This window comes from Podarcis muralis, chromosome 16, assembly GCF_964188315.1.
Source record: "Podarcis muralis chromosome 16, rPodMur119.hap1.1, whole genome shotgun sequence".
Lineage (NCBI taxonomy): Eukaryota > Metazoa > Chordata > Lepidosauria > Squamata > Lacertidae > Podarcis > Podarcis muralis.
This window is the reverse complement of record NC_135670.1, coordinates 19,694,654-19,722,070: the sequence shown is the minus strand read 5'-3', so window position 1 is coordinate 19,722,070 and position 27,417 is coordinate 19,694,654. Positions and strand designations below refer to the sequence as shown.

Genomic DNA, 27,417 nt, shown 5'->3' with positions numbered 1-27,417 from the left:
GGGGCGATGGTGTGGCAGAATACATCACTGTAGGAGACTAAATCATAACTTGCAGGCAAGCTCTCTCACACAGTCAGTGACAATAGAACTGGACCAATATATGTAAATTTCTTATCTTGGCCCATTTTTGAGAACAGGAGAAGTTCATATGCAGCCTGGCTCTGACCATGTCTTGGCAGAAGAAGACATGGTTTTATTGCTTTTTCTAACTGCCAGTTGGCTTGCAAAACTCAGGCTGAACAATTAAAAGGAAGAGAATATTCTCTCCCCACCTGTGAAAGAGGCTGCTGAACAACGGACAGCTCCCCAGTTCAGCAAGCGATTTTCCTGGGTCGCTTTCCAGGCTCTCTGTCTGCGATTCAGAGTTCGGCTTTATCATCTCAGCCGCCAAGTTGGACCTTTGAAAGATTCAGAGCCAGGCACGTGAGCCATCGCGAGTCTGTATTCCAAAAGCGGCTGTTTCTCTGATCGCTGGACTCCTGGCAAAAGTTGAGATATTGACCCTGTTACTCTGGGCCAGGCTCCATCTTGAGTAATTACATCTGAGTGCCTTGAAACCCCCACTGCAATTTCAGTTGGAGGAGTTATTCTTTACTCACTGCCCTAAAATAAACAGTTGCTGAAATAATGTAACGCAGTGTGGCCATATTCCTCATGGAAGATTCACTGGGCCCCTGACGGCACTTCGGATGCTAAAATCGAGAACTACAATAAGGGAACAGCATGAAGCAGTGATGAAAGTATACAGATACAGAATATTACTTATTTTAGTAATGACACAGAACACTACTATGAGCGTTTAAAAACAAACAAAAATCTGTTTGCCATTATTTCCAAACTGGGTGAACATGCAGGAAAATGGCAAATGAAGTTCAAGGTCAGAGCAAATTGATGCGTAATGCAACAATTTTTCATTGATCATTTTAATATTCCTTGTAAGCAGCTTGCAGGTATTACTACAATCGAGGGGCAAACATATTTTGCTAAATAAAAAAATAAACCCTAACTTTAATATGTGCCAATGGAGTTTGAACGGGTTGTGACTAACTAAAGAAGAGATCTTGGGGTTATGGTGGTTGACACAATGACAATGTCAAACCAGACGATGAGCATTCATCACCCTGATTTGTTTGCAGGGATATTAGACAACACTGGCTATTTATTGAGCATTCATTCCGATGCATTTGTGGGGAGGTTAGATGCCACCGTGTTGAAACAAGCATTATCCCACACTTTCTGGAGCATTCCCCCATCACTTTTCTTTTCTTTTTGCAAAAATTCTGCTCTTTGAGGAAATACCGTAGGTTTGTTACACAAGACCTACCAATCAATTGCACTGCCTGAATTTGCCTGCATATGATTCAACCCCACCCAGTGTTCAAAATTAGTCAAGCACCTGACTGTTGGCACATTTTGCACCTGACTATTACAACCAAGTGAAGATGCCCGGGCACCAGGATGGCCTCTGACATCTTCACCATCTGGAGGTGCATGCCTGGGGATCACTGGAACTTGACTGTTTTCACATACTAATACCACATCCTGTAGAATTCTATTTATGTACATTTTATCTGCACAATCAGAATGAATTTCAGGAACCACTTCATTTACCCCACCCCACTACCCTGCTCACAGTTGTGAAGAACATTCTTAACTTATGAATGGTCTGTGTCACCATTAAGAGAGGTCGGAATAGGTGCAGGGTTCGAAATTAGCAGGGCGCCAGGTGCATTTTGCACCTAAAGATTCTCCATTTGAGAGCACCTCAAAAAATCTGGGTGCCATTTTTTGTGTGCCTGGCTGACACTCAAGAATTACTGAAATGTAGTGCTTTGAAGCCTCCAAGTATATGTTAAGGATAGGCAATATGTTAAGGAGATTAACAATAAAGAGTAGAATGTTTTGAAAACTCAAGTATGGTACCAATATTTTTACTGTCAACACCAAATTAAACATGTATTAGCAATTTCTGCTAAAAATGTGATATTAACAATGTGTCACTTATGTGAATTGCATATTAATTCATGTTTATCAAAATAATAAATAAAAAGTGTTGCCGACCCTCACACGCAGGCGACTAGACATTCTGGTTTGGCATCAACAACCCAGGTCCAAGAAGTCATTTGGCTCTAAGCTTTTCCAACACTGTGCCTGGATAAAGTGACCTTTCTTCTTTCAGTTCTCAAAGCCACTATTTTGCCGCTGGATCTGAATGGCAGATGTTGGATTTTGTACCCCCCAGCTGAGCATCCCTGATCCTTCTCCTGCTCGCATGCAACTAGGGGAAAGATTGGGGCTCCCTCAGCTGGGGAGTTGGGGGCTTCGCACACCCCAGCTGAACAGCCCCAACTGATTGGCTGAGGCATGGGAGCTGCGCACTCCTCAGCCAAGCATGTTAAAGAAGCAGAGGAAGGAACAAGCTGTATTGGCACCTCGCAGATACAGCTTGTTTCTCTCTTTGCCAGTATGAGGGGCAGAGTAGGATGGTGGCTTCATTCAGCAGTATACTGCAGGTGACACTGCCGCCACTCCCAAGTCCCTCTGCCTCCAGTGCCCAGCTGCAGCTTGTTTCTCCCTAGGCATGCTAGGTGCTGGTGGCAGAGGGGCTCAGGAGCAGTGGCGGTTTCACCTGCAATATTCCACTGAGTGAAGCTGCCATCCCACTCTCTCCCCATACCAATCTTGTATCGATACATTGCCCAGGCCTACTCCACATGTGACCTCCAGATCTTTTAAACTACAACTCCCATCAGCTGCCTTACACACACAGTTCAGGGGCATTATCTTCCCAGTATTCCTGTTATTGCTGTTGTGTCTAGAAAACCTTGGCAGTGGAAACTTCCCTTGGGCCAGGGATACTAGCCCTTTCTCCTTTTCCTCCCCCTGCACTCCGCCCATGCTCAGGAATTATCATACCAATGTCCAGGGCCAGAAAATTCTCCCTGCACCTGCAAAATCAGACCTTCCACTTTCCCCTACCTCTGTACTCTCTCCATGCTCAGAGGCATCATCATCATCCCACTATCACTGCTATGGTTACATGTAAGGCCTGAAGCCTCTGTGCTTAGGATGCCACCTCCAGTCCTTCCTCATTCGCACTTTGACCATGCTCAGGGACACCATCTTGATTGTCTCTGTTTCTGCTGTAGATGCAAAGGCTCCAAACTCCCTTTTCTGTGCTCTACCCATGCTCAGAGGCTCCTCCTGCTGCACTCTGCCCATGCCAGGAAGGCACCATCTTCTCAATGTCACTGTATTGCACTTAGAACAACACCAGGCCTTCCTCCTGCAGCACTCTGCCCATGTTCAGAGGCACCACCTTCCCAATGCAACCACTGCTGCTGTGTGCACTCCAGGCAACAGAAAGCTCCCTTGTCTTTACGCTGTGCTTAGGTCAACATCAAGCCTTCCTCCACACACACACACACACACACACACTCTACGCATGCTCAGAGGCACCGCCTTCCCACTGACAATACTGCATGAGCTTCAGCAGCCTGAAAATTCCCGATGAGTTTAGGATGATGCCACCAGGCCTTCCTCCTGCTGCACTCTGCCCATGTTCAGAAACACCACCTACCCAATGCAACTATTGCTACTGTGTTTACTCCAGGGAACTGAAAACTCCCTCGCCAAGCCTTCCTCCCCTCTGCACTCTGCCCATGCCCAGAGGCACCAGCTTCTCGACGTCACTGCTCCATAGCCTAAAACATGCACTTTTTGGCACTTAGAACAACGCCAGGCCTTCTTGCTGCTGCACTCTGCCCATGCTCAGAAGCACCACCTACCCAATGCAACTACTGCTGCTGTGTGTGCTCCAGGGAACTCCCTCGCCAGGCCTTCCTCCTGCTGCACTCTGCCCATGCCCAGAGGCACCACCTTCTCGACGTCACCGTTCCGCGGCCTGAAACACGCACATCTTTGCACTTAGAACAACGCCAGGCCTTCCTTCTTCCCTGCACTTTGCCCATGCTCAGGGGCACCACCACCTATGGACGTTGCTGCTCCTGCCACCTTTCCGAGGCCCACCCCCATTCCTCCCCCCTTTCCACACACCCCCCACCCGTCCCCGGGGCTCACCTGAGCCGGAGCTGCTCCCTCCAGACCTTCCCTCGGGGCTGGCAGGCCTCCCTGAGGCGGCGGCAGGTGCAGGCCAGGCGGGCCACGTCGGAGGCGTTCAGCGGGCCGCAGCACGCGATTAGCTCCAGAAGCTCCCCCGGCAGCTCCGCCAGGCTCGGAGGGGCCGTCCCGGGCCCTGGAGGAGGAGGCGGCGGCGGCAGAGCCAACCCCTCCGGCCCGTCCGCCTCCGACTCCGCGGGGCCCGTCTCCGCCTCGCTCGCCCTCTCCGGCGCCGCCATCTTGCCTGTTTACCTGAGCGGCCCTCCGAGGGGGCGTCTCCAAAGAGACACGCGCCGGCGGCGCAGAAAAGGGTGGTCCGAAAAAAGAGGCGGGCGGGCGCGGCAGGAAGAGGCGGGAGGAGAATGACGCCGGCGCTGAGCGAGAGAGAGAAGGAAAGGGCCGCCCAGGGAGCGTCTGTGAATTGCTTTCCTCGCACAGAGGCGCACCGGCCACTGCTCGTTCTTTTTCTCTTTTTCTTTTGGTTACAGTATTCCTCTCATCTCCCAGTGGGCAGGAAGAAGAAACTAATTAGACAACAGCCGGGGGGGGGGAGGGGGAATACCAGTTCCCCCAGCAACCGCTACCCTAAATTCCCAAAACAAAAAAATTCCTTCCAGTAGCACCTTAAAGACCAACTAAGTTAGTTCTTGGTATGAGCTTTCGTGTGCATGCACACTTCTTCAGATACACTGAAACAGAAGTTGCCAGATCCTTCTATATAGTGAGAAGGTGGGGAGGGGTATTACTCAGAAGGGTGGTGGGAATGGGTGATTGGCAGATAGCTGTGATGAGCCTGTTGACGACTCTTAACGACTCTTATGTCCATTTATTCTTTGGCGGACATAAATCTGACATCAAGAATCACAAGACAGAGAAACCAGTAGGAGAACACTTCAATCTCCCAGGACATTCTATACAAGATCTCAAAGTAGCTGTTTTACTATAAAGGAATTTCAGAAATAGACTGGAAAGAGAAGCTGCTGAATTGCAACTTATTACCAAACTTAAAACCATGGAGAGACCTGGTCTGAACAAAGACATTGGATTCTTATCTCATTATACATGACAAAGCCATTTTCCACCTTCTCACCCCTTGCTTTTTCCTGTAAGACCTATTGCAGTCGTTAAGAGTCGTCAACAGGCTCATCACAGCTATCTGCCAATCACCCATTCCCACCACCCTTCTGAGTAATACCCCTCCCCACCTTCTCACTATATAGAAGGATCTGGCAACTTCTGTTTCAGTGTATCTGAAGAAGTGTGCATGCACACGAAAGCTCATACCAAGAACTAACTTAGTTGGTCTTTAAGGTGCTACTGGAAGGAATTTTTTTGTTTTGACTATGGCAGACCAACACGGCTACCTATCTGTAACCTAAATTCCCAGTTTGCATTTTTGTCCACCTGTCTGCCTGTTAAAGGAAGGGTGAGCTTCTAGCACTTGTGGAACTTTCAGAAAGAGGAGAAATTTGGAGTCGTTATGGTTCATGGGGTGGAGAGTGGGAGAAGGGAAGGGAAGGGAATAGTTCCCCCCCCCCCCCATGAACTATAACAAACAGATTTCCTACTTTGAGTAGGTTTCTTGTATTTGTAGAACCTGAGAAGGAAGGCAAAAATTGGGTTATGGACCATAACCCCCAGATTTCTATTATTATTATTATTATTATTATTATTATTATTTATTATTGTTATTGCCACTGCTATTTTCTTTTTAAAAAGAGCAATTTTCTAGCATTTGTAGAACCTGAGATATGAAGCAAGACGTGCAGGCACTATGCCTCCTTTTGGGGGTGGGGGTGGGGGAGAGGAGAAATTAGCCTGTTTCCCACTTTCATTGTTTGACTTTAGCCCAGCCACCCGCGCCTTCCTGGGGGAAAAAACCATGCAGATCCCATGTTAAGGACTCCAGGGGTGCACCCCTCAGTCCACCGACAAATAAGAAAATATATTTGTGTGACACTGAAGACACCCCAACCCACAAATATTTATGTTTACCCAGGAATTCCCTTGATCTCTTTGCCCTGAGTTTATTGTCTGAATCACAGTGTTGCTTTATTTAGTGGGATTGTTTTATGATGTGTTTCAATTATGGATGCTTATATTTTAATGTGTTTGGCTCCAGGCCTGCCCACCTTTATTTCACTGCCAGGACTCAGCAAAGACACTTATTGTAGGAACTGTTCTCTGGACATGTGCAGAACCTGCTACAGGACACACTGATAACAGGGTGACTTTTATTGTTTTCCTCTTGCTTGCAACTCGCAGAGAGAAAGAGGGAGGCTTGAACTTAAGTGTGCCTTTACCACGGCTGCGGTAAATGCTGCAAATAATTGCTACTAATTATGCTTTTATGACCTGTCAAGTCAACAAGAACTTGGCCAAAGCTTTATGGCGTTCATGAGTGTTTTATTGCCTTCTGTGTGAAGCTCAACCGTCATTAAAAGCTTCCAGGAGCTGTGCCGAGACGTAACTCTGCTTGATCACACATGCAGTAAAAGTGTGCCGGACTGCATCTTTTATCACTACCAACTGAACTGTCCTACCATCCTGGGTATGATGCGCACAACCTGCTTGTGCTGGTTGCTGCATACTTCTTGAAATCATGATTTCCCATGGGAATTAAAAGCTCAGTTCCTTATATTTAAGAAATAAGCAAATCTATGGATTGGAAAGGCCAGTCCAGTCTTAATTTTGACCTAACTGCTCTTATCTTGGTGTTTGCCCTCTGTGTGTATGTTTGTGAGAGAGAGAGCATGTGCATGATATCATTTGAACCAAAGGTGCTTCCAGACCACCTGTCAATTGAGCATTCATCCTTATTTGTTGGTGGGGAGGTCAGATGATGTCGCGTCAAGCAAGTGTTGCCCACGCTCTCCCCTCGCCTCCCTTATTCCTAAAAGTCTGGTCCTGTTGGAGGAAGCAGGTTGGTTGTGCAAGACACCCCAGTCAACCTGAATTGCACAGCTTGAATTTGCTGGAATGTGGTTTGAAACAGCAGCTCAGAACCATTCCTCCATGCTGTCGCAGGCTCCCGGTGAAGGTCTGGCACAAAGTGGAGCCTCGTGAGAGTCTCTGGTGTGGTGGGCATTGTGGTCCATAGGAGACCATGCAGCGCATGGCAAAGGACACTGATGCAGATGAGAAGCTGTTGCCTCATGTGAGGTGGGGCATCAGTATCTTATTCAGGGACCACCTGGCTGGAAGACACAGCCCTGTCACCATCAGAGGGTGAGTCTCCTGCAGTAACTCCGTCTCCCCAGCCTCACAGGCCCTGCCTGTCACACTCTGCATCTTGCCAGCCTTGAAAGCTTCAGTAGGCTGCAGCTCAATATTTCCCTGTTGCTGCTGCAGAAAGGAGGACTTTCTATTAATTTACGAAGCTGTTGGTTCAGGGCACCTCCACCCTTTTCCCCAGCTCGATCTTTGAGATCATCTGCAGGCATGTCACTGGTCATTCCCCAGGATGGTGTGGCTCATTTGACAACAGAAAGAAACTTAAGTCTTTAGTGTCATGGGCCTAGTCCTGTGGAACACCTTGCCACTAGAGATTCAGCAGGTGCCTAACGTGCCCACTTTCAAAACTTTTTCAATTCTGCCAGGCTTATATGCAGGCAATAAAGAATACAATGGTTAACTGATGTCTGTTTTTAACTTCTAAAATGTGGTTTTCACTGCCTGGTTTTATGTATTTCTGTAGCAAAGTGTGTTGCTTTTTCTTAATAAACAGCAGTCTATAATTTCTTTTATATTTATATCCCACCCTTCATCATAAGATCCCAGGGCAGTTCACAGAATAAATGAATGAATTCATTTTTATGAATGAATGAATGAATGAATGAGTGAATATTGCAGTTGGCTTCCATTTGAGCTCTTCTATTGTCCAGTTCCATGCCTACCTTCACTGAACACTGGAAGTTCCCATGGGATTTCCCTTAGAGCAGCCATGGGGAACATGTTTTCCTCCAACCCTGTCAGCTGCATCCAGGAATGCCCATGATGGAGGGTGATGGGATGCTCCCCATCTCTGCCTTAGCGGACAGTGAACAGCTTGCAAACTTAGAAGTAGCAGCAAAGTCTGGCTGGCACATGCCAACATTGGGACCTGCCATTTTAATTGCGCCACAATACCTCTGAGCCCCTGACATAGCGTTGCTCCAGAGTCACTCCACATTGGGGGCCTAGAGGCACTGTGTGGAAAGTAAGGTGGGGTTCGCCCCATAAAACAATGGATAAGTACTGTATTTTTTGCTCTATAAGACTCACTTTTTCCCTCCTAAAAAGTAAGGGGAAATGTGTGTGAGTCTTATGGAGCGAATGCAGGCTGTGCAGCTATCACAGAAGCCAGAACAGCAAGAGGGATTGCTGCTTTCGCTGTGCAGCGATCCCTCTTGCTGTTCTGGCTTCTGGGATTCAGAATATTTTTTTTCTTGTTTTCCTTCTCCAAAAACTAGGTGCGTCTTATGGTCTGGTGCGTCTTATAGAGCGAACAATACGGTAATTAATAAATGACTGGAATAATGAATGCCTAGCCCGATTGTAGTATGAACCATGATCCTCAGGTTGGGCAGGCCCTAAAAGACAAAGTAGAAGATGACAACGGAGTCAATTCACTTCTTCTTTTTTTTAATTGATTGCAATGCAAACAGGCATAAGTATTTTTCTTTTTAATTCCATAAAACCAGAAGATCCGAACTATACAGAAAGAAGGTGCATGCTTTAGAACAGTGTGGGTACCTCGCAAACAAGAACAGCAGTCAGTCCATGAAGAAAGGTGCTGAGCATATTGTACAAACGGCAGAGACTTGGCAGCATCAAGAGCTCGGAGGTAAAGGAACGTAAAATGTTTCCGGCCGCTTAAAGCACTGATATGATTAAATATGACCTGCCCCACCCTCCAAATTACCATACATTTGTGTGGTGTTCAAAATGAACCAGGCTGCCCATCCAGACCAAGGAATGCAACTGTAATTTGTTCATCAGTTGTTTATTAATGGCAGTGATGATGACGATGATAATAATAATAATAATAATAATAATAATAATAATAATAATAATAACAACAACAACAACAATAATAAAAGGCACAGTGACACAAGGGAGCTGAGCCGAAGAGTAGGGAGAGGAAACTGATCACATTAGCATGTGCTTGGGAGACCTGTATACATTCAGGATTGTACTCACCCATATTATATCATTGCCCTACACAGGCAAATGCATTTTTGTTCTTGCTTGATCCAGAGGACACTTAGGTCTAAGTTAACCTGCTGAAGCCAATGGGAGGGAGCAGAGGAGAGTTTTCCCAATCAATATACAGGGTTCATTCAATGGCCTGGGTTAGGGTACAGATTTCTGTTTCAGTCTGCACCATCTCTGTACGGGAACATTTCTGTTTCAATCTGCAACCCCTTTGCACTGGAACATGTGGATTGAAAAAAATGAAACGTGCACGCTGCCATTGTAATGCTTGATTTCTACCACTAGGTGTTGACATAGCGTGCTGCGTACAGCTCAGGAACGGCTCCTCGTGACAAAACACAAGCATCAACTCATAGAACAAAGACCCCCCTTGAATACGGCTGTTCACTTGTTTGTTTTGTGTAGTAGGAGCCTGGAAAACCTCTCCTGTGAGATGAATCTGCACTTCCTTTTCTACAAACAAGCAGCAGAGCAAGGCAAGAGGGCTTTCACTGAAAAGGACTAGAGCAAAGTGTGGTTGGTTGATTTTATGTTTTCCTTTTCCGAGGGGAGCAGAATGGAGCAGACAAAATCCAAAAGGTTCAATGGTAATGTTTCCAATGTGTTTCAATTATCTTCTTCAGGGGAACTTGTTCAGCTTTCACAAATTAGCATTGCCTTCTAGTGTTTGATTGGTGATGGCGCTGTCTCTTTGAGCTTCACCTGCCATGGCATGTTGTTGAGCAAACTGAGCTATATGTGGGCTTATTGCTGCCCCTCCTTATGATCTGGCCTGTTACAATTCCTCCCACTTTTGGCAGGTTGCTTTTTCAACCTCTCGAGAGACCGACAATCCACACGGGATACAAACAAGGTGAAACAAATGTTCACGTGCCTTTGCATGTTGACTCACAAACAATAAGCTGGCTGGCGCTCCGGACTTCCAGTTGCACTCACCCATCTTAAAAGTGGGGTGGGGATCCTGTTAGCAGCCGAGTGTGTGTCTGGGTCACCTGATGTGGGAAAACAATGCGACGCTATCACAGTGTGGTGGTTCCGTTCTATTTTTTTGCGAGGCAAGAGGCTCCGTTTGTTATCTGATCGCAAAGGCATGGCATGACAAGACTTTGTGTCTGTGGGGATACATGGGATTTTGGACTGAGCCAGAACGTGGGGGATTCTCGCCATGCTGAGTTAGACTAAAGGAGAGGTGGGGGTACCTGCGATCCCTCTGGGTGTTGCTGGACTACAACTCCCACCATCCTTGACCACTGGCCACGGTAGCTGGGATTGATGGGAGTTGGAGTCCAGAGGCATCCGCAAGGCCCCCAGTTTTCCACCCCTGTGCTAAGGATACCAGCCATCAGCCACCTGGTTGTACCAGTTTTGCACCTACGCTTACAAATCAATGCAATCTTTGTCTACTCAGAAGGAAGTTCCCATGGTTCATCTTACTTCCAGGTGTGCATAGCAGGGGTGGGGAACCTCTGGCCTAGGGTCCACATGCAGCCCTCCAAGTCTCTCTCTGGCCTTGGAGACTCTCCCCAGGAATTGCCCCTCATTCCTTGGGTCTTTCCCCCTGCGTTGAATGCGTCCTTGAAGTCTCTGTTGCTGCCTCTTGCTTCTCTGCACGGAGGTCGCAGAAGGGTGTGTGAGCATGAGCAGAAAGTAGCTTACTATGCAAAGGGGAAATTTGCATGTGCTGCTCCACCCACCTTCGCCCCTGGCTCCACCCACCATGTGGCCCCCAGAAAGTTGCCAAACAAGGAATGTGGCCCTCGGGCTAGAAAATATCTCCACATCTCTGGTGCGTAATACGGTAGCGTGAATCAAACCAGGGGACCTAAACACAACCAGGGTTTTGTCATGGCTCAGATGTTGTTACCAACGAGAGCAGTGTGTCCCATTCAAAAAGCACATGCTTGGGCCTCCAAGGAAACTGCTGCCTTGCTCTGCCAAGCTCATGGTCAAATGTCTATAAGCTTCAAGGAGTCTTAAGGTGGGCAAAAGGAATTCACCATCGACCTTTGGGGAAGGGCTGTAGCTCAGTGGCAGAGGTCCAAGGTTTAATCCCCCAATGGCCTCTCCAGGGAGGGCTAGCAGGAAACCATGCTTGAAACTCTGGAGAGTGTCTGCCGGCCAGTGTAGACCATACTGAGCTAGATGGACCATTGCTCCAAATCAGAATAAGGCAGCTTCTAGCATCTCACAAATGCTGAGAGCTTGCGACAGACACCAGGCCCCTGCCTTGGCAGCTCCCCGTGTTGTCCTTTTTACACAAAGCAAAAGGAAACACCAAGCGAAAAAGCACAGAGTTTTTGGCACTGACAGCAAACCCCTTCAATGAGAAGGCAACAGTTTAGGATCCAGCTGTTTCCTACTGGAAGTAATTCAGCTTTTTACTGCTGGGAAATCCATCTATCTCCCTAGGGAGGAAGGGGATGTCCTGGGTTTATTCTGAGACTAGAAAAGCAGTGATCTATCAGAATAGTCGATCATATTCTGTAACTGGAGAACTCTGGAAGCCATCAGAGAGATGAATGAATGTAGCCTGCCTAATTCCTTCCTGTGTCCTCTTTGGCCTTGGTCTGTTGCAAAGATGGGCAACCTGTGGCCCACCAGATAGTCTTGGACAGGGGTCAGCACACTTTTTCAACATGGGGCTGGTCTACTGTCCCTCAGACCTTGTGGGGGGCCGGACTATATTTTGGGGGGAAATGTGAACGAATTCCTATGCCCCACAAATAACCCAGAGATGCATTTTAAATAAAAGGACATTCTACTCATGTAAAAACACCAAGCAGGCTCTACAAATAACCCAGAGATGCATTTTAAATAAAAGGACACATTCTACTCAAGTAAAAACATGCTGATTCCACAGGCCGTATTTAGAAGGTGATTGGGCCGTATCCGGCCCCCAGGCCTTAGTTTGCCTACCCATGGTCTTGGACATGATGTTGGGCGAATATGTCATTTTTTGGTTTTCTCCATTTCTCATGTTTTTCAGTCTTAAATTAGATCCCCCACGTTACCATCTCAGTTCGTGATTTTGTTGTTGTTGTTGTTCTTGTGAAAATTCACCAGAATTTTAATGCGAATTTCTCCTAACAAGTCTGCATTTTCTCTCAACGTACACTTTTTTAAAGCAAAATAATTCCCCCTAATGCAATGCATTTTGTGTATGTTACTTTTGCTTATATATGCATTTATATGCGCACTTTACTCTAGTGTATGCATCTCTGTTACTTAGCTGGAGAATGGCATTTGAAAATTGGGAGAAGTGCAAATTTCAAAGAACGGCTGATGTTTCAGTCCGCATACTGTTTGGCAAAGTGTGAATTAGGTAAGCTCAGCATCAGATGTGAACTGGATCATATTTATCCCACATCCCGACTGCCATCAGCCCCAGCCCGAATGGGAAATCAGTGGAAGATGATGGGAGTCATAGCCCATCAACACCTGGAGGACCACATATTCCCCATCTCAGTTCTATGGTTCTACAGAAGTGATCCATTGATCTTTTTCTTTCTCTCTCTCTCTATCTATCTGAGGAGTAAAGGAAAAAGCACGTTGCATAAATTTAACAAGGGAAACCCTCTTGGATTCCTAATAGTGTATTCATACCCTAAGCAGTGTTTTAGCCACAATGCCTGATGACCCACAGTTGCTTCCTGGCAGTCTGTTGGTTACAGCCCACCCAGCTTGCTGTGTTGCTGACTTTGCGACCATTGGATCAGTGCTCAAACACGTTGCGGAAGGTGCAGGGAAGGGAGCAGGAAGGCTGGGGCAGTGCATCACGTTAAGAGACTGCGCAGGTACGCCGTACAAAGGTGCGACCATTATCTGTGCAACGAAGGCCAGTCCCACCTTGAATGCAAGGACTGAGAGGCTGCAGAAGAACAAAGCCACAGGAGGAGCTGCCCGCCATACTTCCCCTCTTCCCCCCTGCCAGATTGCAGGAACGAAAGGGGCAGTGGCAGGAGGGGACAGGGGAGTGAGTGACCCACTGCTTGAAGCAAATCATGCTAGGCAGAGATTTTGGCAAACAGACAAGAGCGGCGATTCTGCGTTCCTCTGCTGTGTAACTCAACAGCAACTGACCGTGACCCTCCAAACCCACCCCAGAACACGCATACACACACACACGCACACACAAAATGCAGATGACGACCACTAGGGTGGTGGTTTCATGCAGCCATGAAGACGGCCTTGTCATGAACGAGTGTCTTTGCTGGAGCTGCTTGCAGGTTGCGTTCAAAGCCATCGCGCCACGGTGGGAGATTCCAGAGAAGGTCACACGGAAGGAAAATAAACTGCCACAGGACGCGAGAAGAGGGTGGCGGTGTGGAGGGGAGAGAAATATCACCAACATTGTCCTCCGTCTCTTCCTCTCTCGCTATCCAAGCGTCAACAACACATCCTTCAGGACACAACAATAGGACGAGACACAGACGAGCGTTTGTTGTGGGCCTGGCGGAAGTCCCTGGAGGAAAGGAGCGGATGCAGACGTGTCAGTACAAGGTCCAGACCCCTCTCTTTTTCGAGGGCTGGAGCAGAGCAGCTGGAGCTGCCGCGGTTTGCCTGGCTCGGCCTCCTGCCTCGGGCAACGCAACGCGGTCACGTTTAGGAACAAAACACCCTGCAAAAAAGCCGTCGGTTAGAGCTGAGATCACACATGCATGGTAAGGCATGTAAAAAAAGCATCGCCCCCTCCACTTGAGTTCACATGCATTTCGTTCACCCTTCGCAAGTTATGCATTCCCTGGCTTAAATGCCATCCTTTCGTTAGTTGGGCAGAAAACATCATATGCACTTGCTCACCCCAGATGCTGGGCCAGTGGGCAGCGCTTCCCTTTGGCTACTAAACAGGGATGCAGTCACATAATATATACAGTGGTACCTCGGGTTACAGATGCTTCAGGTTACATACGCTTCAGGTTACAGACTCCGCTAACCCAGAAATAGTACCTCGGGTTAAGAACTTTGCTTCAGGATGAGAAGAGAAATTGTGCTCTGGCGGTACAGCAGCAGCAGGAGGCCCCATTAATTAAAGTGGTGCTTCAGGTTAAGAACAGTTTCAGGTTAAGAACGGACCTTCAGAATGAATTAAGTTCTTAACCCGAGGTACCACTGTAATCATAGAATTCTAGAGCTGGAAGGGACCTAGATCACTTAGTTCAACTCCCCTGCAATGCAGAAATCACAGCTAGACCCTGCTGCATAACCCCACGTTTTGGCATTGTGTGACTACCTGCCCCAAGCAGTACCACAAAGCAACTGCCTTATGTGGGATGCGAAACACAGAGCAGTCAAGTACAACATTCCTAGCATGGAGATGCTATGCTTTGTACCAGCCAGGAGTCTAACTTCCTGTTTCCTCCTGAGCGTCCTCTGCATGTGACTAGAGGCCTGTGTGTCTGTGTGAGGCTTAACCTGGGCAAGGGAGCACATCTCCTTCCTTTGTCTCTTCTCCATTTTGCTTTTCCATGTGTTAGCAGAAGTGACTGCCTGTTTGCAGTCACTTAGGAACTAACTCCCTTATGGGATAGTTCCACATGTGTATATAGTTTTGTAACCTAAGTCTGCCTTCAGGCATCCAACTGTGAACTGAATGAATGTTAGTAAACTACTTTTATATTTAATAATACTGTCATGTCTATTCTTTTTAATAGGGACAAGAAGGGAACTTACCAGGAATCTTATACTGAGATGCTCAGACAAGCCTGCAACAAGCAAACCGCTGTGCATTTAAAGGGGAATGTTACTCTGCTAAGATATAGAACTTGCTAACGCAAGTTAGGAAGGATATCATTAAACAATATATCCTTTCCTGCATCCCTAAACATTCCCACACCTTATACACGAGACAAATGTCCTCACCAGTTTCCCCCCTGGGATGTATTTTCTGTTCCTTTTAGAACTGAATGGCTATTACATGTTATAGTTCTGGAATTTTTTTCAAAGAAGGCAAATAAAATTAATACATCGTTATTAACTGCTGTTATTTATTAGTTGCCTAACACAAACCATCTCTAGGCTGCTTACATACCTGGGTTAAAAAACAACCATCACATTTAAGAATAAAACAATACACGCCCCCCCCACTACACACACCAATAGCAGTATGATTATCGTGAACTGTATCTGAGCCTGACCTGTCCAAACCACGGGCCATATCCAGAGTCCACTTGTCTACTAGGGCAAGGGGCTTTTGCTCCGGTGGATGGCTGAGTTTTGCCATTGCACAAGAAATGAATGCAGTGCAACACTTGCCCTAGCAAAAATGCACTGTGCAATCTATTTCTGGGAACTGTGGTTGATTAAGGAACTGGGAACTGCAGCACTGTGAGGGGTACGTTCTCAGGAGTATTTGGGAGACGTGATGTGCTTTAAATGCACTTTAAATGTATGGTGTGGGATGTGACCTAAGCCATAGTTTGGCTTACTACGATGCATGAACCAAACCATAGGCTTAGCTCCTAAGTTTAATTCACGGAATAAGCCTTTCTTGCCTGCCTCTTTCTTCTGCAGTTGAAGGCCCACAATCCCCAGCACCCTTAACAAACTACAGCTCCCAGGATTCCTCAGGGGAAGCCGCAACAGCTAAAGCGGTATAAATCTGCTTTAAATGTATGTTGCGAATGCTGCTATGTGGCAAAAAAAAAAAACCTCTTCGAATGGCCGATACCATTTCTGGACAGTAGGTGGCAGGGTTGGGTTGGGATTAGGTCATCTGGTGCCACCAGCTCAGAAGAAGGAACAAAATATTACAACAGTGGATCTCATTCCGTTCTCACTGCCATGGCCCACTAGAAAACAGCTGAGGGTGTCTTGGAGGATCGCTTAATGTGGAGAGAGAGAGCATAGCTCAAGGGCTGAGTGTCTGCCTTGAATGCTGAAGGTCCCAGGTTCAATCCCCAGCATTGCCAGATAAGGCTAGGAATGTCCCCTGCCTTAAACCCTGGAGAACTGCCAGTCAGTGTAGACAATATTGAAGCAGATGGACCAACACTCTGACTCAGCACAAGGCAGTTTCTTATGTTTCTAGCTCCAGTTGAATGGGATGGGTAGCAGGCAATGGGAGGGGCAGAGTGGAGGCTGAGCTACTAGGGCAGGCATCCCCAACCTTTGGCCCTCCAGATGTTTTCGACTACAATTCCCATCATCCCTGACTACTGGTCCTGTTAGCTAGGGATCATGGGAGTTGTAGGCCAAAACATCTGGAGGGCCACAGGTTGGGGATGCCTGTACTAGGGCAAATGGGAGTCTCAGTATCACCCTTAAAGAACTTAGCAGGTAGGAAATGGTGACTAGAACTCTGCCTATCTTTACCTCTGGCGCCAGAGAGGGAAACCAGCAAGCAGGAACCCAAGTGCAAGAGCACAGGCTCCCGGTTTTCAGAAGTGCTGCTGCCACCAGCTGCAACTCTCCTGGTGGGCGTGGCCAGAGGAGAAAGTGGGCGGAGCAACAAATGCAAATTTCACCTTGCATGCAGTAGGCTTGTTTCTACTCACACCCCTCTTTCCAGGCAAGCGAGAAGCATTTATCAGAGTCCGAGAGGTGTGTTCAGGCCAGGCAAAAAAAGGCCAGGACTCCTGAGGGGTGTGGCCTATTTGGGGGAAGCTCTGAGGGCTGGGCAGAGCAGCCGGGAGGGCTGCATTCAGCCCCTGGGTTTGAGGCTCCCCACCCCCGGTTTGAATCGGCAATCCCAGGGATGGAACTTCTGCATGCGGAGCTTAGAGGCTCAACATGCCTGCTCCCCGGTGATCCCCACCCACTCTTGGCTCGTAGCTCGAGCAATGGCGTCAGCCGAACGACAAAAGGGATTCTCTCGCCCAGCCCACACGTTTCTGGGGAAACAAACGCGCCGGTTTGAAAAGGAAAGGAAGCCAGCGGGCCCGACTCACTCGTCCGTGTCTTTCTTACTCTCCTCGATGTGCGCAATCGACTCGGACCGGAGGCGGTTCGTCACTTCGTACGTGCGCAAGGTGACTCCAAATATATCCTCGTGGTAGCGGTTGTCATCCTGCGGGGGGCGGGGCAGGCCGGGGGGGAAGGAGGAGAAAAACCAACGCATGGTTAATTTCAGGAGTGTAGAGTCGGAAGGGACCCCATGGGTCATCTAGTCCAACCCCACTGCAATGAAGGAATCCCGGAAAGATGGCCCTCCACCCTCTGTTTAGAAACCTCCAAGGGAGGGAACCCCACCACCCTCTGAGGCTGTCCATTGCACTGTCAAACGGTTCCCCCGACCACCCGGAAGTTCTTCCTAATGTTTAACCCGAATCTCTTTTCTTGTACAGTAGTACCTTGGTTCTCGAACACAATGCGTTCCGAGAGTCCATTCGAGTCCCAGAACTGTTTGAAAACCAAGGCGTGGCTTCCAATTGGCTGCAGGAGCTTCCTGCACTCAATTGGAAGCTGCGGAAGCCGTGCCGGATGTTTGGCTTCCGAAAATCGTTTGAAAACCGGAACACTCACTTCCGGTTTTCAATCGTTCAGGAGCCAAAACACACGAGTTCCAAGGCGTTCGGCAACCAAGGTATGACTGTAAAGTTAGAATCTGTTTAGGGAAGCTTTTAATGTTTGATAGACTTTTGTATTTTAATATTCTATTGGATGCCGCCCAGTGTGGCTGGGGAAACCCAGCCAGATGGGCGGGGTATAAATAATAAATGATTATTATAAATTAGTATTATTATTATCTCCTTTCTTACAAGAGAAGACCGCAAAGGGCTACTATAATGGGTGTGGGAACTTAAAACATCCCAAGGGCCACATTCTCTTCTGTTCAAGCTTCCGGGGACCCCCCCCCATGTCAGTGGGAAAATTGATTTTTTCCCTTTGGTCGGTGCGGCAGGCTACTGTCCATGCACCCCTCTTTCAAACAACTCTCTTTATATCTCCACCCAGGAAACAATGAAGCATTATCAGAGCCTGAGGACATATCCTGGCCAGGCAAACACAACCCGCAGAGAACCTGAGGCAAGGCCAGTGAAGGGGATGTTCTGGAGAAAGAGGGTTCGTGTGAAGGAATATTGGGATGCTGCCAGGGAGGCAGAGGCAATCAGGCAGGCCTCCATCATCGTCTCTGGACAATTCCCAGCCCCCCATGGAAACAGTATCAGTCCATTAGCGACACGAGCCTCAGACACATTCCACGGAAGATTCACCCAGAAGAACATATTTTACAGCTTTATTCAACATTGGTCAGAACAAAGGAAAAACATGACTGCTTGCCTTCGTGTCGAGGAAACAGACAGAAAACAAAAGCTATATACAAAACGGAAACTCCCTGTGAGCAGGAAGTACGCAGGCTTGTGACACACAACAGCCTGTTCCCTTTTTAAGGAGGAATGGAAATATCCTAACAGCAAACACAACCCTCAGAGAGCCTGAGACAAGGCCACTGAAGGGAATGTTCTGGAGAAAGAGGGTGTGTGTGAAGGAATGACCGCTGGGTGTGGAGCACACTTCCACCCGCAGACAAAGCCACAGCTGTCTGAACATCATGCCCTCTATCTAACCTTTTGCTCTCTTAGTGGTCTGCCCTGCCCTGTCTGTGACCTTTGTCTCCTTCATCATACATTGTGCAAGGGGAAAATGAAGCGGTGGAAACAGATGCCAAAATAACTTTTTACCACCCCTCAATCTCAGGATTGGAAGATGTGTAAAGGTCACAGTCTGAAATGTACCTGACTGGTTTTGCATATTGTGCTAATAAAAAGAGCTTCGGCAGAGCTAGCTGGCAGCTTGCTTGTGCACAGCTCACCTGCATTACCAACTCCTGCCTCATGTCCTTCACTTCATGCGTGGCCTTGACAGTCTGGATGCAAAGGAGGGGAAGGAGACAGCAGCTGGGGAACCCCCCAAGGGGAGAAGGCTCAGAGCCAAGTGCTTGGTGGTGGCAGGGCAATGAGGGAGAAGAGGATGGTTCCCAAAGTGGATGCTACTTCCTCCTGGGGGGGCAATGGGATTACCTGGGGGTGGGTGCACTAAAATTCAAGGGGACCCATGCTGGTTTTTCGATTGTAACCTCCTTGTGCGGGGACCTTGCAAAATCACCAGGGGCAGTGATGGAGGCGGGGCCTGTGTTCAGGACCCGCCTGATTTCAACTCTGGATGCTGGCAGGGTGCCTGGCACCACAGGCTGCCCCCATGGCATGCTGAGTGATGGTGGGGATGGCTGCTCACCCGTAGCTTGCTAATGAAAGCGCTGGCTTCCTCTGCCGTCAGCTTGCCCTGATGCCTCCCGATGCTCTGGATGGTCTTGAGGACGTCTCCAGCCATAGTGACGTCGCCACACACGTAGAGGTGTCCCCCCTGCTCCTTCAACGCCTTGTAGAGGGTTCCCGCCAGCTGCTCCTGAAGGATGTCCTGCACGTATTTCTATGGGAAGGGAAAGCGGACAGCAATGGTGTGTGTGTGTGTGTGTGTGTGTGTGTGTGTGTGTGTGTGTTTGCTTTCATGTTGCGGAAGAAGGCTCCCATCCTTGAAGCACAGCGCCCCCCTGCAGGCAGGCTAATGAACTGCAGAGCTGACCCCAAAGAGGAAGGGAGAAGGGGTAGGGGCAACCTGCATGTTTTGCATATTATGCAAATTATGCCACATATTCAGTAGGTTCAATATCCTCCTATATAGTCCTCACAAGATTCGGACTTAGTTAGGGATGGAAAAGAGTGTCATCTGGGTTGCATTTTAAAGCAAGCCAACCTAATTCACGCTTCCCATATTGCCACACAGATCAGACGGCAATTTTCCTCAAGATTTTATGCTTCTCTGAATTTTGAAATGCAGCTTTTGGCTAAAAAAAAAGTGCTCCAAATGCATTTTAAACACCTCTGTGTTGTTATGGTTTGTTTATTTTTTTAAAGGAATGCATGCATTCAGATAAAGTACCTATTTAAAGAGGAATCTTTGCACACATATTTTTAGACAGCGATATAAATAATAATACCTCAGTTACCCCTTTAACAAATTTGTGGACTGCTTCGCAGCACAAAGCCACCACAGTGATTCATATGTTAAAAACAGAATAAAACCTAAAAATGCAAGTTCTAAAAACCGTTACATCGGTTTAGAAAACTCTAGAACCATTCACACAACTCTAAAAACTACAAAAACCCTCTCATCCTCTACAAAATTGATCTTCCATAAATTATTGGGTTGTATCTCAAGATAAAGTTGCCTAAACAAAAATGTCTTCAGAAGGAGCTTAAGGTAGCAGACATTGTTCCCCTTGCTACACAACAGTCCTTTGAGGTAGATTAGGCTGGGAGACAGTGACCAACCCCCAGGTAGCCCATGATTCAGAGGAGGGCAATGAAGATATTCATTGGTTTGGGAAACAAACCCTTATTTTTTATGACTTCACATATCCCATCTTTACAGGTGGTGTATGTGGTTCTCCTTCCCCACCTATTTTATCCTGACAACAACCTTGTGAAGTAGGTTAGCCTGAGAGTCAGTGACTCTGCCCCAATGTGACCCAGTGTGGATTTGAACCCTGGTCTCCCAGGTCCTAGTCTGACACTCTAACCACTACACCACACTGCCTCTCTCGGATTAAAGCAGAAACAGGATTGGACGGACTTATGAAAGAACATGTGAGTGAAACAATCCGATCCATCCGCAGGTGGGTTAGAACCATACAATTGCAGAAGGAATCATCTAGCTCAGGAATCACTGCTGATCACAGGTTACCTTTGGTTTGTCTGGCTCACGGGAGTAGGCCGTAAACAGCTCCTTGAAGACACCACTGCTTTTCGCCAGCAAGGTCTCCTCTTTGTAAATGTGGTCAATCTTGGACTGTCGACAACCAAAGACCAGCATCATGGGGCATGGCTTCAGCCCTGGGGGGACAGATTGGGGAGGTGGGAGGGGAGAATGCAAATCGTATCATGGAGCTGGAAGGGACCACGAGGGTCATCTCGTCCAACCCCCTCTAATGCAGGAATCTTTTGCCCAAGGTGAGACTCGAACCCACAACCCTGAGCTTAAGAATCTCATGCTGTACTAACTGAGCTCCTAGGCGTGCCCGCAGGAGGCAACTAATCCATATATAAAACAAAAAAACAACCCGCTATTTCAAAACATGGACTAAAGAACCACACAAGTGATCAGACACAAACAGCGGGTTTCATACCGTGCCCAGAGGGAACTTGACATTCTAGGTGGCAGTGGTAGCTGGTGTCCATTGGGGCAGGTTGGGCAGAAGGCTGGGAGGTCACCAGTAGGTGGCGCCGCAGCCAACGACAGCCAGAGCTAACTAATTCTAGTTTTGCCCTCTTCCCTGCTGAGCGCAGAGGAGACTGAGCAGCAGGAAGATGCCATCCCTCTCTGGACATCCTCTCTCGTAACGCTAGAAATTGTGGACATCCAATGCATTTCGGAAGGTTAAGGAGCGGGGGGGACGGGGGCACAGTACTTTCTCATGCAGCTCATAGCTAAACTATGGAAGTGAAGTCCCTCCTGCAGGAGGCACTGATGGCCACCAACTTAGGTGGCAGCAGAAGAGGATTGGGGAAATTCATGGAGGACAAGGCTACTTTATGCTCTGCCCCCATGCTTGGAGGCAGCAATGCTTCTGAATACCAGTTGCTAGAAGCTGTGGGAGGGGAGAAGGCTTTTATGCTGAGGTCCTCCTTGCAGATTTCTGACAGGCTGGCCGCTGTGAGAACAGGATGCCGGTGCCAGGCTTCAGGGAACCTGATTCCTCCCACGGTGGGGAGCCAAGAATTAGATAAACAAGAAGAGTTCTTACCAAGTCTTTTATTCAGTATTCACAGGGAGAATTATCTTACATAATGGCTTTGCTCCGGGTAAAGTCCCACCCCCTCCGTCTCTCCTATTATACGTCATCACTACATTGGCAGATCTGAGCTTTCTGCCTCTGAGCTTTCTGTTCTCCTACTTTCCATGCCCGCCTGGTTCTGGGAGAAGGGGGGTCTGGAATGCTTTCTAAAGACACCAAGTCTGTTAGCTGTCTCTCTCCTTATGCTTTTTCTTCTTCCTGTTCCCCTCCCAATATTTCCCAGCTTCTCCCCTCTGCAGCCTCTGAACTATGACCTTCTGCAAACCACTGTTGTAAACCTATACAGTGGTACCTTGGTTTAAGAACAGTCCTGTTTACGAACGATTCGGTTTATGAACTCTGCAAAACCGGAAGTAGTGTCCTGGTTTGTGAACCTTACCTCGGTCTAAGAACGGAAACTGAATGGTGGAAGGGCACCGGCTGCAGGAGGCCTCATTAGGGAAAGCGCGCCTCGGTTTAAGAACGGTTTTGGTTTAAGAACAGACTTCCGGAACAGATTAAGTTTGTAAACGGAGGTACCGCTGTATTGTCTCCCTCTTCTCTGGGAAGTGTAGGAGAAGGGGAGGGGTCGGTCTCCACCATTCCTCCTCTGTCCAGTCCTTGACATCTGGACTAGATGGGCCACTGTCCTAATCCAGCAGGCAATGTTATTGGGGCTGGTTGCAAGTAGGAGTGTCTCCACCCCCATCATTCTGCCTGGACACTGAGGTCCAGCACCGAGGGCCTTCTGGCGGTTCCCTCACTGCAAGAAGCCAAGTTACAGGGAACCAGGCAGAGGGCCTTCTTGGTAGTGGTGCCCTCCCTGTGGAACGCCCTCCCACCAGATGTCAAAGAGAACAACAACTACCAGACTTTTAGAAGACATCTGAAGGCAGCCCTGTTTAGGGAAGCTTTTAATATTTGATGCATTACTGTACTTTAATATTTTGTTGGAAGCCACCCAGAGTGGCTGGGGAAGCCCAGCCAGGTGAGCGGGGTATAAATAATAAATATTAGGAAGGCAGACAGGTGAGGGCAGGCGTAGGTTGGCAGGGTAGTGCCCCACTTGCCCTAATGTGCCAGCCTCCACCCAGCCCTGTTTCACTCATGTAGATGACTGGACCTACCTTTGTGTTTGACGTCAAAGAGCCGTTGCTGCCAGAAGCTCCGGAAAGGAGCAATCCCCGTCCCAGGACCCACCAGGATGCAAGGAACCTGCGGGTCTTGTGGCATGTGGAACCCAGGAGCTCTGCATAAAGGGGGGGGGGGGAGGAAGAAGAGTTCTCTTATGATCACACATTAGCAGGCTGACCCCTGTGTTATTATCACAGAATGGTAGAGTTGGAAGGGACCTCCGAGGGCATCTGGTCCAATCTTTCCACAGCTGTCCACACTTTTTCAATTTCCCCCCATCTTAGGTAAAGGTAAAGGGGCCCTTGACCATTAGGTCCAGTCGTGGCTGACTATGGGGTTGCAGTGCTCATCTCGCTTTATTGGCCAAGGGAGTCGGCGTACAGCTTCCGGGTCATGTGGCCAGCATGACTAAGCCACTTCTGGCAAACCAGAGCAGCGCACGGAAATGCCGTTTACCTTCCCGCCAAAGCGGTACCTATTTATCTACTTGCACTTTGACGTGCTTTCAAACTGCTAGGTTGGCAGGAGAAGGGACCGAACAACGGGAGCTCACCCCGTTGCAGGGATTAGAACCGCTGACCTTCTGATCAGCAAGTCCTAGGCTCTGTGGTTTAACCCACAGCGTCACCCCCCATCTTACCCTCTGACAAAACATGGCACCACTTCGTCCGCCTGTATCCGGTTGAACCAGGAGGAACAGACCCCGTGGTGGATTGGCCCTTCCCCATCTAGGCAAAAACAGAAGGAAGAAGACCGGTCAGGTTTGCAGCGGGAACACAAAACTTGTATCCAACACGCTCTTTGCTATGTGTGAGTTTTAATGATGCACAACAGAGGAATTTCAACACAGCAGCTGCGCTAGTGGAAACTTATAGCACAACAAATTATTCTTTTTGTTTGTGCGCAACAACATTTCTGCTGGCAAAAACATTTCTCTCATTTTAAAAAACTAATATTTTATTAATTTAACAAAAATAACAAAAATAAAACAACAGCAATACAAACTCAAAACCAAACAGAAGAAATAGACTTCCCCCTAGTCCCTTCCTTGGTCCCATTATCTAACAGCATACCACATGCCCATTGTAAATTTAAAAACCATTCAAATTACCGGTACTTATTCTCCATTCATAATAAAATTACAAGTAGTCCTAGAACCCTGTTAATGTATTAACCTGTGTACATTGCTTCTGTATATATGCAATAAAGTCCTTCCAATCTTCCTTAAATTCATTGTTGTCACTTCCTCTTAGTTTCATTGTCAATTTTGCCAGCAAACATTTCTCGACAGTGGAAAAAGTATATCACTTAGTGACTTTAACTTAACGCTATAGAAATAATAGAATTCTAGAGTAGGAAATGAGAATCAGGGAGCATCTAGTCCAACCCCCTGCAATGCGGGAATCTCAGCTAAAGCAGCCATGACAGACGGCCATCCATCCTTTCCTTAAGGACCTCCAAGGAAGGAGAGTCCACAACCTCCCGAGGGAGACCGTTCCACTGTCAGAACAGCTCTTACTGTCAGAACGTTCTTCTTGATGCTTAGTCAGAATCTCCTTTCTTGTAACTTGAAGCCATTGGTTTGAGTCCTACCCTCCAGAGCAGGAGACAACAAGCTTGCTCCCTTTTCCATGTGGCCACCCTTGAGATATTTGAAGATGGCTCTCATATCTCCATGTTGCTGGAGGAGACTCTTGAGAGTCCCATGGACTGCAAGAAGATCCAACCTTTCCATTCTGAAGGAAATCAGCCCTGAGTGTTCACTGGAAGGACAGATCGTGAAGCTGAGGCTCCAATACTTTGGCCACCTCATGAGAAGAGAAGACTCCCTGGAAAAGACCCTGATGTTGGGAAAGATGGAGGGCACAAGGAGAAGGGGACGACAGAGGACGAGATGGCTGGACAGTGTTCTCGAAGCTACTAACATGAGTTTGACCATGGGAGGCAGTGGAAGACAGGAGTGCCTGGCGTGCTCTGGTCCATGGGGTCACAAAGAGTCGGACACGACTAAACAACAACAACCATATCTCCTCTCAGTCTCCTCTTTTCCAGGCTAAACATACCCAGCTCTTTCAACCGTTCCTCATAAGGCTTGGTTAAATGCGAATTTTGTAATTAAAAAATAAATAAATCCAACTCAAGGTCAAACACAGGAAGCTGCCTTAGACCAGTGTTTCCCAACCTTGGGCCTCCAGCTGTTTTTGAACTACAATTCCCATCATCCCTGACCACTGGTCTTGCTAGCTAGGGATGATGGGAGTTGAGTCCAAAAACAGCTGGAGGCCCAAGGTTGGGAAACACTGCCTTAGACGGATCTATCTTTCCAGTTCAATATTGTCTATATGCTGACTAGCGATGGCTCCCCAGTATTTCAGACCAGGCCTTAAAACTAGAGGGACAGGACCTGGCAACCTCCACATACAAAAGTGATGCTCTACCACTGAGCTGTGGTCCCAATTTACCTCTGGTGCGATAGGAGACCACGGCTACTGTGAGGTGGACCTCATCGGGGTACATGTCAGGGGAGGAGCTAATGGAATAGTAGCGAGGCTGCAGCAGTGGGAGCTGGGTCAGCAGGAAGGTGGACGGCATCTGCACGGATGGGAACTCTTCCAGAACTTCGACCATGGTGGGGTTCTTGGACCATTTCCACTCCTCGTATTCCTGCAGGCCCTGCACATAGGGGACACAGGAAGCTGTCAGTTCGCATTTCTTAGTGCAGAGAGTTTTGATCTGATGTGTAGAGATCTTTCTTATTCTACTTCATTCAAGAGGGTTCTGGAAGCTACTCTGTGTGAAAGGAACAAGCAGAAAGTTCATGCTGTTTGGGTTGTTCCTTCAGAGAAGCTGAGTACAGCTGGCTTCAACTGGTTCTGTTATCTCAGGCATCCCCAACCTTTGGCCCTCCAGATGTTTTGGCCTACAACTCCCATGATCCCTAGCTAACAGGACCAATGGTCAGGGATGATGGGAATTGTAGTCCAAAACATCTGGAGAGCTGAAGGTTGGGGATGCCTGTGTTATCTCTTTCTGTCAAGGTCATGCTGACTATAATAAGAGGCCAGAAGGAGTCTGGGTTTCACTTTCTCTTTCTGTCTCTCTTTCCTTCTGCTGTGGTGTTCTGTACATAGTATGCTTAGTGTTAAGGTTTTAGACATTACAGTGGTGCCCCGTAAGACGAATGCCTCGCAAGACGAAAAACTCGCTAGACGAAAGGGTTTTCCGTTTTTTTGAGTCGTTCCGCAAGGTGAATTTCCCTACGGGTTTGCTTCGCAAGACGAAACGTCTTGCGAGTTCTTGCGAGTTTGTTTCCTTTTTCTTAAAGCCGCTAAGCCGTTAATAGCCGCTAAGCCGCTAATAGCCGCTAAGCCACTAATAGCAAGACGAAAAAACCGCAAGACGAAGAGACTCGCGGAACGGATTAATTTCGTCTTGCGAGGCACCACTGTATAAGTTATTGTAAGTTTAAATGAAGTCTGCTGCAACTGGATTTCTTAAGGACCGTGCCAGTGCTGGATTTACATATAAGCTAAACAAGCTATAGCTTAGGGTCCCACTCTCCCCCCCCGCAAAATTCACTATTAATATACTTATTCTTAACTGTATTTCAGTTCAACAATTACTTTGATAAAATACATATTTTGTAATGTGCAAATGGCTTTAGATACCTATTAGGTCCATAAATTACCATATAGCACATATTCAACACAAAAAAACAGCGACAATTTCTTGTTGACAAAGGACAGTTGGAGAGGATCTTCAGTAGCTTAGGGCCTCATCAAACCTAAATCCGGCCCTGGACTGTGCCAATCCTGAATGTATTGGATTTGTGACCGTTATGCTCATTTGCCTTCAGTAGCAGTAAAGCTCTGTTGGATGAAATATTAATTGCCTCTGGTCTATTTTTTTGGGAATCCTGCAACATGTTTAAGTTTTTACTCTGCTAACTATATGTTGGAATCTGCTCTGGATCAATATTGAGTAGAATTCAATGACAGAGGCTGCCTTAGATGGACTCAGCCCATGGGTATCTGACTGGGGGGGGGGGGTAGAATATAGCCAACATGTCTGGTAGGCAATGATATCCGCCTCCACGAATTTGTGTAGCCCTCTGTTAAAGATGTTCAAACTGGCAGTCATCACTGCTTCCTGTGGCAGTGAGTTCCACAGGTTAACCACACGCTGCATGAAGAAGC

At 47.7% G+C, this 27,417-nt stretch overlaps 2 protein-coding genes across 2 annotated transcripts in view; both read right to left on the bottom strand.

The window, feature by feature from the left end:
• FBXO21 (F-box protein 21) overlaps positions 1–4,401 on the bottom strand; it is a 35,811-nt gene extending 31,410 nt beyond the window's left edge. The window contains exon 1 of the mRNA XM_028710259.2: positions 4,081–4,401. Coding sequence (XP_028566092.2) covers positions 4,081–4,358 — 278 coding nt within the window. The 5' untranslated portion in view covers positions 4,359–4,401. The remainder of the gene's footprint in view (positions 1–4,080) is intronic.
• A 4,320-nt stretch (positions 4,402–8,721) lies between these two features.
• The window catches only part of NOS1 (nitric oxide synthase 1), a 134,931-nt gene continuing 116,235 nt past the window's right edge, over positions 8,722–27,417 (bottom strand). Inside the window, exons 23-29 of the mRNA XM_077920498.1 lie at positions 25,684–25,894; positions 23,862–23,949; positions 23,215–23,336; positions 20,998–21,146; positions 19,489–19,683; positions 17,202–17,320; positions 8,722–13,777 (exon numbers count right to left, since the gene is read on the bottom strand). Coding sequence (XP_077776624.1) covers positions 13,717–13,777; positions 17,202–17,320; positions 19,489–19,683; positions 20,998–21,146; positions 23,215–23,336; positions 23,862–23,949; positions 25,684–25,894 — 945 coding nt within the window. The 3' untranslated portion in view covers positions 8,722–13,716. The remainder of the gene's footprint in view (positions 13,778–17,201; positions 17,321–19,488; positions 19,684–20,997; positions 21,147–23,214; positions 23,337–23,861; positions 23,950–25,683; positions 25,895–27,417) is intronic.